This window comes from Cyrtonyx montezumae, unplaced genomic scaffold (assembly GCF_038088225.1).
Source record: "Cyrtonyx montezumae isolate F1298 unplaced genomic scaffold, pur_monq_1.0 scaffold_8, whole genome shotgun sequence".
NCBI lineage: Eukaryota > Metazoa > Chordata > Aves > Galliformes > Odontophoridae > Cyrtonyx > Cyrtonyx montezumae.
Window position 1 is genome coordinate 46,733,578 of NW_027072089.1, and position 12,683 is coordinate 46,746,260.

Here is a 12,683-nt window from a genome sequence, read left to right on the forward strand (position 1 = left end):
ACTCAGACTCCTACTGACACGTGTCAGGTAACATAGATCTTAGCTGAATCCCCTGGCTAATCTAAGTCAGCCCTAATTAGCGGGTCTGGGGGCAGAAAACATTCCATATAATGCCGACGATGCATCTCAGCCCAGTCACATTTAGTGGAACATGTCCCGGGTAAGGAAGAAAAACCTAACACAGACCTAACCTAAAGCTCTTCGTATTAAATTAACTGAAATGTAAGAAGCAAGGAGGTCAAAAGGAAAAGACTTATTAAAAAAAATTCCCTTTTGCTCACAGTAATAAGTTTCACATGTAAGGCCGTTTGCAAAAGACTGTGTGGAATTCATTAAACAATTAAAACATGCAGGGGGTAACTGAAACTGTATCCTTCAGCAAGCAGAATGCATCTTATTACAGCAATTTCCTTCCTGACCTTCAAGTCTACCTCAAAATGGGTAAAAAAACCAATGTTATTAAACCGTCCACAGCAAAGCAGTGCATATGTCTGTTCTGAGACACTTCCTGGGGGCAAAGGAAGAACAGAGCCACTCCTTCTGCCACTGCAGCAAAGAGACATAGGAGTTATCCTGAAAAGGTGGTATTACAAGTGAGATGTGGAATACCAGAAGAAACATGTGCAGTACTGAAGTAAGGCATCTCGAATGACTGGAATATTTTTCTTTACTTTTTAATTTCTGACAACGGTAGCAGAGCTTATTCCCTATTCTTCCAACTTGTTCAACAACCATCCTTAATGATTAATTTCTTTTAAAGGAAGCAGCCACATACACTCACTGTTTTACAGGAAAAAGAAAAATTCATGTGAAAGAAAACATGAGAAGCCACTTCATGTAAATTTTGCCTCCAACAAGGAAGCACACACTCATGCAAGGCAGAGAGAGACCTGATCATTCCAATCTGCCTCTGTTCAGGTCATAAACCCTGGTTTCAAATGTATAAAAACGCCTCACCTTTACCATTCAAGTATGGTACCCTGAAGTCCCCTGAAGATGTGGTGAAACCTACTGCTAAGAACATAGGGTCTTCTTGGGTGCTCTTCAGAGAGAAGTAGAAATGGCTACTGCTGTGGAAAGAATTGGGTAGTGGACTCCAAAAATTGGACAGAAGTAACCCACAACAGTGTATCTGTAACAATCCCCTCCTTCCTCATCTGACTTCCACTGACCAAGAACAGGGGCTATAGTAACGTTCCTTGAGACATCAGATTTCAGTGTTCTCTGTTGCATTCATATTATGTGTCAGTTTAACCTGTTCGGCACAGTTCTGCAGCAATGTTACAGCAAGGTTGCTACAGAAACAATTTTTTCATTTACTATCTTCCTGTTTAATCATAAAATCCAAGTGGAAGAGGAATGGAGAATGGGTATGAATTACCAATGGGTTCAGACAGTTGAACCCTTGAAAATGAAATCTAACCATTTTGCATTTCATTTAGTTAAGATTGTTATTGCCTTCTGATCTCACACTGTGATTAATAACATTTATATGTTTAGAGTAGAAATCACAAAAGCAAATTCCAACCTGTTTTAAAAAGACACTTCAAGTTAGGCAACATGTAAGGAAGAAGATGACAGCTTGTTCCAATTCAGTCTTTTAATTAAAATGCATCAGTCTAGACAATAGAATAATAAGATGAGACAGAGAGGGAAGAGGAGAAAAATATATCCTAGAAATGGTCTAAAACTAGTAGAGCACTCTAAAAACCTCTACTTAAAGTGGGAGAAATTCAGAGAAGTTACTTCTGCTTGTTTCGTCATACCTTCAGAAAAACCTCAACTAATACCTTTGTTAAAGTTAGCTAAATTCAGTTTGCAGTCTTGAATCTTCTTCCCTGGAGATGTTTAAGGAAAGGGCAGATGTAGTACTTCAGGACATGGTTTAGTGGGCAATACTGGTGGCCGGCAGATGGTTGGACTAGATGATCTTAGAGGTCTTTTCCAACCTTAATGATTCTATGATTCAATGATACTGCATCGTTGGTTTGAAGAACTAAGATAAATGCAGTATGTAGACCTAGCTTGCTCAACAAAGAAGTTCTTAGTATTCTCTTTGCCAGAGCAGCTTTTGTCCCAGCTATAGACCTGGCCACTTTTGACAAAACATTTCTGGTCCCGGTGCCAGGTGGGAGTGCAAGGAGAACTGCTTCCAGTTCCATTCAAGCCGACCATTCCAGCTCCTCTGAGTGTCCATTAGAAATCTCTAGCTGATTTAGGGCATGAGGGACCCACGTTAGGCTGCAGCTCTACTTTGACACCGTTTGTAAGAACATCTATGTACAACAACCACTTCAGCTCCAAAAGCCCACAGCTGTTCCTAGACATGTAAAACACCATTAAGTATCCATTCCACCTTGGAAAGGAATCACTGCTCTTAAAAAAGCTGGCTGATCCCATTCATAGACTCCCAGCAGAGAAGTGTGGTGGTAATACAGATGGTAATGCTTCTGTTTTATGTTTTTGGAAAAGGATAAATTAACAGGTTGGGTTAGCTATTTAACCTGGTTTTGGCTTGTAATGTCTTACTGCATGAAAGACTTTCTGGGTCAGGATAGATACAACACACTGGAAGTAATATTGTAGGGCCACAGGAGAGATCTTTTATCTGGCATTTACTTCAGATCCTTGAAGTGAAAGGATAACACATTAGATGAACTGCTGTTAACTTCCTCTTCGAAGTTACCTCCACTACCCTGTGCTTTGCAGATATATCCCATACAACATAAAAAACCCTTGTGTCACATGTACAATGTTCTGGGCATGCGAGAGATTGAAAGAAACAGCAGAAGTTGTTGAAGACTCTCAGCACTGAATATGGAATAGGAAAGAGGGAGCTGTGAAACAAAGGACAGCAAAGGGATAATGAATTAACCAAACCCATTTCAGAAGCATCTAAATTTCCGAGTATGTGCCATTTCAGCTGTCAGGTCATTAACTGGATGAACACATAATTGATAAGCTGTAGGTTGTACTCTACTTGAGAGCAATAAGCTCCTTTAAATGATGTGAATATTTAATGTATATAAAGGCATTTGTCACTCGCAACCACTTTATAGAGTAACGGATGGATTCCATAATGATCCCCAACTCCCCGACTAGGGAATATGCTTCCAGAGAGATAAACATCTGGCTCATTTCCAAAACAAAATTCACTGACAGAGATGGTATTCCAGCTCAAAAGAACATTTCTAAATTTCCAGTCCTTCTAGATGACACTGCTTTTTAGACTTCAGAAAGAAACAAGACATGTAGAGCTGCAAAATGGAAGCTGACAACATGGGATGAACTTTCTAACTCCCCTCCACCATCACACCCCTACCACTGTCCACACTGAAAGATGCACTTAAGACAGGTAAAACACAAGTAATGGAAACAATAAATGTTTGGTTGGTACATTCCTGCTTCCCCATCTTCTAAGCAATTCTCTCTGGGGAATTTACTGATTTTTGTAATTTGTTAGATCTTTGAATATACCAACATATACTTTTTCCAGTGTAAGAGGCTACAGTAAGTTCACTTGTGGAGCATTTTAAAAATATGACACCATTTTTTTTCTGAAATTTTACACTGTTTCTCGTACTACAGCATCAGATTTTTGTTGAAAAAGCAACAGAACTTCATTATTATCCAAGATGAGAACTTCACCTTCAGTTTCCTATGTATTTTTCTGAAATGTGTTCAGAAACAGATGCCTCCCCAGGCATCCCCAGCCTACTAAACCCCCCTTAGAATGTACTTTTTCTCCCCAGCAGATAAAGCAAGTGAACACCACATCCTATCTCTTGACTGGGCAAGCACTCCTTTCACTGTAGCTGAACTTTATGGACATATAAAGTAGCTTTCCCTAGGAATGTACCCATGGCACAAAGAGTGGGCTGTGCTGTAGAGGTACCCGCAGTTGCATCAATAAACACAAGAAGCTGACAATACCACCAAGGAAGGACACAGAGTTTGGGTGTGTAAACACATCACTGCACCTGCACTTGTTTGCTGAAAAATTATTTTGACTTTTTTTGCTGCTAAATTCTGTTTAGACACACCCTATGGTCTGCTTATCATCACTATGTTAGAGCATTGCCATTTGAAGACTCATCTTTTTTGGAGCTCTGTTCTCATCAGTGCTGCATTCTGCCTAGGACTTCTAGCTATCTTAGAGGCAGATACCTTACTGATGACAGTGAACACAACTGCAAGAAACTTCAGCAGTCTACATAGAAAAAATGTGTACAATATATAGATAGGACATTATTCAAAACTTATTTAGAACTCACAAAGCAGACAAATCTGACAAACAATAAAGAATGGTGACTTCTATATGCTAGCTTTTTGACATTAACTCCAACTAAGTCCAAGTTTAGAGAACTGAAACTTCCTAAAATGAAGTATTATTCATAGCGTTTCTTTTTGTAGAAGTTAGTCTACTATAATAAATCTCCCTTTCTTCTCCATCTTATACCCTCATAAAACTCAGCCTCGCAGATAAGTTTCCCATAGAACTCCTGTTCTGCAAAATTTCCTTGATTGCATTCCAGAAAGTGACTCAGGTTTCAGCTTTTGCCAGCTGGGTAGAAAACAAGTCTAATTCTTTCCATCAAAGCCAGTATAATCATTCTTTCACCTTAATTGTTTGCTCTGTATCTTTAACAGAGAAAACTAGGACTAGAGGTCAAGCAACTGCAATTACACAGTCACGAAGCATGTGACCACGACAGTATTTGTAGTTTAACGGAAATAATAAGAATATTTGACCAGTGCAACTAGACGACAGTCAGAAGTATGACTCTTAAGATACTACAAGAGCAGTAAGATCACAGTTAACTTTGCAGTTACCCAAAAGACGGCTGGCGATGCTGAGACCTTTAACACACATCCTTCTCTGCCAGCAGGATGCTGCTCTGGCTATAGCTCAGTCTCATGTGCATGACCTCCCAAACTAGAGCAGGCTCAAGACAGACAGGTTCACTGACCAAACGTGGTGACACTGCTAGAACAGCTGAATGGAGAAATAAATCTACCCAAACTTGCTAAATCTTCTGATGCCTTTGTTTCTCCATAGTCCTCTGGTGCTTGAGGAACGATCCTTGAAGCATCCATCTGCCAGCAACCACAGAACAACCAGTCCCTAACAGAGCAGCACAGACTGCTCTCCACTCAAAAGGTGACTCCTGGCAGAGTCCCCAAAGGAAGGCAAGATTTTCCTCATAGAAATTCAGCTTTTCACAACTGATGTTTACACACAGTTATGACTCTCAGTGAAGGAGTGCATAAACTTCCACACCCTAATTGACATTTTCCATGTGTCCCCATGGCATCTCTTTTGCCCTCACTCCTCTCACCATGGTCAAAACTACTGTTTAGACAGTGAATCCACACAATACTCAACTCAGCAGTATGCAAGGGAAAAATGACATCCCACAAGATCAAAATCTTTCTCTCCTTATGGGCTTTACTGCTCACAATTCACCTTCATTCTGCAGTGGAATATGCTAACGTAACATTAATCAATAGTCACTGGCTGTTGTAGGAACTGCTCACTATTCATAGAATGGTTTAGGTTGGAAGGGACCTTCAAGATCATCTAGTTCCAATCTCTGCTACAGGCAGGGACACCTCCCATGTTGCTCAAAGCCCCACCTACCCTGGCCTTGAAAGGCTATTTCCCTACTAAAGATCAAATCTGCGCACTATCTTCCATCTCCAGGAAAAATAATAGAAGCACTAATGCATGGAGGCACTGATGAAATATGTGGCCATCCCTATTTTTGCTTAAATTGGGAATTCAGTTTTAGACTTTTTTTTAATACATAGCTACAGGTCTAATTTCAAATATTTTCCTCTAGATAGAATGAAAAAAACCTAAAAAATAAGGAAAATCAATTTACCTCTACTTCACACGCGTATTCAGATCCATCCAGGAGTGTTACTTTGCACTGCATATTTTTAGGTTTCTTGACAATCTTTAAAGGAGACTTGGAAAGTTTGCTTGATGATGATTTTTGAGAGAGCTTGTCGTCCTCTAACTGCTGATATTCAAGCTGTTTCGCACTTGCAGCTGCAAACTCCTGTTCTTTGTCTGTGGGCTAGAAAAAGAAGGATAACTGAGACAAACTGATCGTGCGATGCAATGCATTACACATTCTGCTTTTGGCAGATGAAGCATTTAAAAAGATGATTGGACGAGATTGGACAATGCACAGCAGACTCTTCTTAGCTATTGAAAAGACTCCCTGTATTACTTTCTCCTCACTCCAAAAGGTATAGAATAATAACCAGGGAGGGGTGACAGGTATGAAAATAATTCAGGTTTCTACTTCTTTCATACTTAGAAAATCCCTCTCAGACTCCTTGGACTTTTTTTTTTTGTGGTCTCCTGAAAATGCTGAACAATGAGTAAACATTGTAATGAGCCAATATCCCTATAGATTATAACTTTAAAGTCCTGTATCTACTAAATCACACAGTATTTTCATAGTACCATATGAAGTAGAAAAGACCATGAGGTTTGAACTAATTTTGCTGTCTGTGAGAAAAGGTGCCCTGAATCAGAAGCTTGATCAGTCAGTGACACTGAGAATTTGCAAGGGGGTGCTGATGTGCCCTGGAGAGAGAAAGGCTCCCCAGACACCTGAGTGAAGGGTTAAGCAAACAGGACGGTAATAAGAGGCCAAACATCTTTTATGTGCAGCTGGCTTGCTAATGGACAATAACTACAAGATGAGAAGCTGAGTTCTGCTCTCTGCAGATGCTCAGTAAGTCCTTTAAGCTGGCAAGAAGTAGAATATTTGAAAGAAAAACATTCTGCAGGGGAAAGGGTAGAGAAGAAACAATTACAGTTACTTTTGCTTGGACTTACTGTGGGTCAGGCCATTTGAAGAGTTACTGCGATGCAGCACAGCTCGTGGTCCTTTTCACTGCAACAGATGAAAGCCAGAAGAGCTCTACTGCATTTCACCCTTCCTAGCAACAGCACTATGCCGCAGTCATTACCTTTCAAATCAGTTATGCCCCTGATAGCCTCCAAGCAAAATCTCAACAGGAGTGCACTAATACCTAAGCTAGAGCTTTAAAAACATATATTTAAAAAATCTTTCACTTCTCTCACTACAATAGAAAGAAATAACAATTCTAGCTCTGAATGATTTCTGTGTAAGAAGAAACAAGCGTCACTGGAAATAATATAAATCCTTCATCTGTTTCCATTCACTGCTTGTAATAAGCCTCCATGAGAGAAGAGCAAATCCATCGAAAGGCTTTAATCTGCTTTGAGACCAAAACAACCTTGCATCATATAACCAGCGACAACAGCATGTCACTAAATCACACAGAACTTTCCCCAGGAGATTTCAACCAAACAAGATGTAAGCTTTCCTTTTTTATTTAGGTGAATGGGGAAAAGGGGCATTTGGAATCAGTCAGAGCACTAGCGCCCACCAAAGCGAAGATGAAACTTGTGGCCCCATGCAAGACAGAGCAAAGGTCTGCTGGGTATTCCTGAGCGGGGAGATAAAAAGAAAGCAGGACAAGGAAGATATGGAACAGAACAAAGAAGCTGCTTTAAAAATCCACCAGCTGGCTCTTCCCCTGTCTATCTGCAGACTTGGAGGACTCTCTCCTCCCAGCACTTGGATGTCCAGATATCAAAGTCCTTGCATGCCTTGAAGGCTGGCAGTAGATGAAGGCATGGTGTACGTCACAAGATTAGCTGTTTGCTAGGGTTTTAATGCTTGCTGTGGCCACGACAAAGAGAGAGTACCTCCAAGCTCTGAACAAGATTTGAGGCCAAGCCACCTCTCAGCAACCACAGGGGCCAGCTGGCAAGCAGTTGGGCCTATTCAAGAAGTCTCCTCCTTGGTACCCAGCACTGATGGAAAGAGGCAATCTGATGACTTCTGCATGCTTTCTTAAGGAAATCTACCACAGAAAATGCATTTGCACATCTGCAGGTGCAAAAATCATTCCATGCCTGGAAGAACTATGCCATCATTGCAGGTGGTTCATTAGATTTCTCATCTGAGAGTAAACTGCTCAGCACAAAGAAAAAATCTTAAAAAAAAAAAAACAAAAACAAACCAGATGCATGGAATTAATATTTTTAAAGAAGATAGGAAAATTGCTTAAATCCATAACAACAAGTACATACTGCAGCCTTTTACATTTTAGAAGCCTCTTCAGCCTGCAAAGACTCTGAATCACTAAGGATTGTTGATTATTTTCCTTCATTAAGATAGTTTGTAACTCAAGAGCACAGCAGTCATTTGCTTATTTATAAATATATTTATTTTAAAACCAAAATAGAATTGACATAATTTTGTTTGTTAGACTCCTACTGACAAGATCAGGAGAATCTGTCTAAAATCATACAATTTTAATCATACAATTTTTTAAACATACAACTTAAAATCATACAATGGATTTTCTCTCATTTGTCTGGAGAACAACACATGCCATGAACTATTAGAGAAGATCTCAGGAATTACACTGACATGTTCAGGCACTGAGGTACCTTCAGAGTGAATTAAGCCTCTTCTTCCTAAAGAAACTTGACATTGTGCTATTTAGGAAAAAAAAAAAGTGGCCAGTAAAAATCCCACGTACTCAGTGGTTTATTCTGACTCTGCAAGCATTACTGCACTCTTCTTGGAATCCTGTTCACCCCTGCAACTGACCACATTTCTACAGCATGTTCAGTGTTCTGAGCTAAATTCTAGTGCAGAACCAATCGCTTCAGGGTCTGTATTTTCTGAGCATAAGCTTTTCATCTTTGTTTACATTAAAATGTCTTACTGTGACATAGTATGTTCAACCCCTTCTGAAGCTAGAATCCTCTCTCGCATCAAGCCCTTGGAGTCATAGGAATCAGCAGTAATGATCTTGGATGCTTCACAGCTTTTGACTTGGATACAAAGTGATATTACCAAACTTGCACCCATGAATCCCATCTATTTATAATAGTTGCTCAGAAATGTTAGCATCCAACTTGTGTGATGTATTGATCTGTCTACTTGAAGAGCAAACTTCAAGTAGACAGAAAGGGAGAAAGTAAGATTACATTATCCTATCTGATAGAAAGAGTTCATTTCTGTAGCAACTGCTATTCCCACTGTGATGAAGCCTTTTTGTTTTCATTAAAATGTTCTCTCTTGTGTATGGTATGAAAACAAGAAGTCACTGTCATAGATCAGTAACTTCAATCTTTCTTCCTAGGATTCTCTTATACAAGTGATAATAAAAACTACAAGCTTACTTCATATTGATCCCACAGCAGAGGAACAAATGACAGAAAGACAGTAAATGATATCCATTAATCCCACAATTTCTGGCTTTTTAATGAACCCACTGCCAATAGTTCTGTTGGTCAGTACTGCTTTTAAGTGGTTTGAAAGAAAAAAAATACTTATGCCTAGACTTGACAGAACTGAATTTTACATTAATGATCTATGTAGTGCTCTTCTCTCCCAGAAAGCAGCCCTGTCTCTTTTCCCCAGACTAACTACAGGTTACTTTTGACTTATTTCCAAGACTGAAATTCTCCCAGCTCATAATTGGTAGATATTTTGGAAACAAAAGCAGATAGGTCTTTGGTGGGGATGGAGAGAGGCTGATCAGAGTTTTTATCACTGATAGAAATGGTTAGCAACCAAAAAAAGGCTCCTCTTCAATAGCAATAAATATCAGAAATTCTGTCCTGCCACATATACATATTGGGATAAAGGAAGTCAGACATTTATTTTAATTTGGTCCCAGAAGCACTTGCTCTCCCAAGAACTTAGGTATGCATCCTAAACCTGGGAGATGTTAAAGGCTTTGCTTGTATATGAAATAGCTTATACTCATTTTTTTCCCCTCATCACAGCAAGTTTGGGATGCAGTTCTGCAGAAGAAGGATTAAAACCCAAGAGTACAGCCAGCTTCAAGCAGCTTCTGTAGGAACACTCACAATGATATCAAGTAATGCCTTACCTCTGCTTGCTTCACCAGCACTGCCTCCCAACTAGATAAAATAACAAGACCCCACAAAGTACATGATTTTAATTTTTTTTTAAAGAACAGAAGAGGAATGTGACTAGCTTATTCCACTCTTCAGAGGTGAATGCCACCAGAAGGGGGGTCATAACCTTATGGATCTAAGGGACGTGATTTGCAGGTACCTCATTAATTTCTGTGTCACTTACCAATGAATAACAATGCCTGTTAATCCTATTGACTGGAAATTGTTAACAGGAGAAGAAAGCGGCTGCCACAAATTTAATAAGTGCGACAATGAACCAAATGGAAAAATCATGTGATAGCTCTTCTAAAACCTATTACAGGAGAAGTTAAAGCAATTATAATGCAGTCATTTCAGAACTACAAGAAGCTTAAGAGACCACAGATTCTTCATGGCTCACACATCAGACAAGCAAGCATGAAATCAGTTTTCAGCAGGTGTCAAAGAAAAAATGAACTCTGAAAATATTTTCAGCTTCTTGAAAGTTGTCACTGTTTGCTACCTAGTGCAAATATAAGATGGAAAGTCTTTCTCCCTTAGTTATTAAGACTGGCCTAAAGAAGCACATTGAACGCAGGAAGACAAGAACGTCCAGACATCCTGTACGAGGGTCATTATGTTTAAAGGCAGAAAGTGAACCAATGAAAATCCATAACGTCACCAAACAGTCTCACTACTTCCCAAGAGCAATAGCACACAGCTCCTTTACCTGCTCCTTTCTCACTGGTGTGCTGTGTGCTGCCACAGCTGAGAACTGCTCGAGTGCACTTTGGTCCTCTTCACTCAGCTGCTGCTGCTGCTCCTGTGGTGGTACCTCTGCTGCTGCCCCTGGCTGTGCAGGGGCTTCTTGCTGGTCCTGCTCTTTGTCCTTGGACTCAGAATCTGATCCTGACTCTGTCGTCATGGTTGGTTATTCTGGAAAACAAGGTGAGCAGAGCAAATTAGTGCAATCATGCAGCCATTCATTTGTAAGCACTGATCTAAGAAAGAGCACGTTGCCATAAAATCTTAGTCTACATTATAATACATCGACAATGTTACAGGAATTACATTGAAGTTAAATGCAGAAATACTGTCCTACGTAGTTCATAATTCATTATAAGAGAGTAACACACTGAAAAAAGCTGGTGTTACTTAATGCCTTAATTCCAACACAGCTCACTGTAGCTTGGATTTCTAAACCACAAGCACATGGAAACTTTTACAAACATACAGTCTTTCATTCTTTACATTTAAGCCAACAGGGCTTGAACTTCTCAACACCTGCAGTACTTTTGGATAAAAACTCAAGTAGTTTTCATGTTTCTAGGAAATAGAGATGCTGTAAACATTTGAAATGGGCCCACCAAGAGCAGTGCAAACATATATGTTCTCGTGACCAATTCTGCCCAACCTGCTTGAATTCAATCACCCTTCTAACACTTCATCCTTTTTCAAGAATGGAGCATCCAATAAATAATTAAATAAATAATGATAATAATTAAACAGTTTAAAAAGGTCAATACTTACAATAAGTCATTCTAAGATTAAAAAAAAAAAAGTGAGCATATGATTCTTTGTGAATATGAAATAACTATGCTTGATCTTAGCAATGTCCAGAAGTAAATCAAAATCTCAGCAATATTCAGTCAAAATCCTGACTTTGGAAATTAAAGAGTCTCATTAAAAACGTGTGCTTGGGACTCAATTCTCAAACTATATAGAAGCAAAAACAAGTTTAAAAACTACTGCATATCCACAGGAAAATGAGAATTTGAAAAAGCAGTGCCAGTTCAGGAAATAGAGCATATGCGGATTTTTGTTACCTGTACAAGTCCACGATAAGAAAGAATGTACTCAAGCATTCCACTTTTAAGCAACTAAAAACTGAATTATCCTGCTGCAGTCTATTTCTGTTCATCATCAAGTCATAATTTCTTTAACCTGGTAACCATAGCTACTGCGTAATCATATGCAGTTTCACAGAATATACATCTGCTAATTCATCTGCTCTGAAGTCACTATCAGTTCTTAACTTACACTACAGTGTTTACTAGGAGAAGCAGACATGCTGAAGATTACGTGGGAAAGAACAGGATTCCTTTCTGACCTTGTTCAAATGATTAATAAGCTGCATTGCTTGACAAAAAACACTATAAATGAGGTCAATTTGCATTTTCAAACTCATTCATGTACTGTGTCCTCTCAAGGCTAACGTCTCCAGAGAACACAGTTCTGTATGCATCCAATTCACAATACTCAGCTCACATTCGTTTTTGTCAGTGTGCATGTGGAGGTGGGTGCGTGGTCCTACCTGCTGCACACCAGCACCCACAAGGGCAAAAATATGCAACATATGTGGCAGATTTATGTTTCAGGGCACATTTTCAAAGTCCTAACATACGACACATTTAATTAAGAATCCATCATAAATTTCTACTCTGAAGCTGGCGCAGCTGTACAAAAAACACCCTTTAGAAATTTATTACTTAAACTGTTGTCTTCAGCACCTACAAAAAGCAATAACTATCCACTGACTTTTAAAATGTGACAGCCTGGAAGGTATCCATCTAATCCAACTCTGGATGTACACATCTAAGATGGTCACTTTAAACTCACTACATACTCGGAGGAGAAAAACAGACATTTCAGAGTGTGATTCATCTGACCTATTTTAGATGGCTGCTTTAAGCTGAGATAAATCACTTACCAG

The 12,683-nt window shown here is 39.4% G+C and overlaps 1 protein-coding gene across 7 annotated transcripts in view; it reads right to left on the minus strand.

Annotated features, from left to right (window-relative positions):
- Positions 1 to 12,683, minus strand: part of EPB41L3 (erythrocyte membrane protein band 4.1 like 3) — a 134,498-nt gene that overhangs the window by 54,171 nt on the left and 67,644 nt on the right. For 6 of the 7 annotated variants that reach the window (XM_065751999.1, XM_065751996.1, XM_065751998.1 and 3 more), the window contains exons 1-2: positions 10,701 to 10,906; positions 5,886 to 6,083 (exon numbers count right to left, since the gene is read on the minus strand). In XM_065751999.1, the coding sequence (XP_065608071.1) occupies positions 5,886 to 6,083; positions 10,701 to 10,895 (393 nt within the window). In that variant the 5' untranslated portion in view covers positions 10,896 to 10,906. Of the gene's footprint in view, positions 1 to 5,885; positions 6,084 to 10,700; positions 10,907 to 12,683 lie in introns of those variants that run through there. The other variant, XM_065751993.1, reaches the window with a different exon arrangement.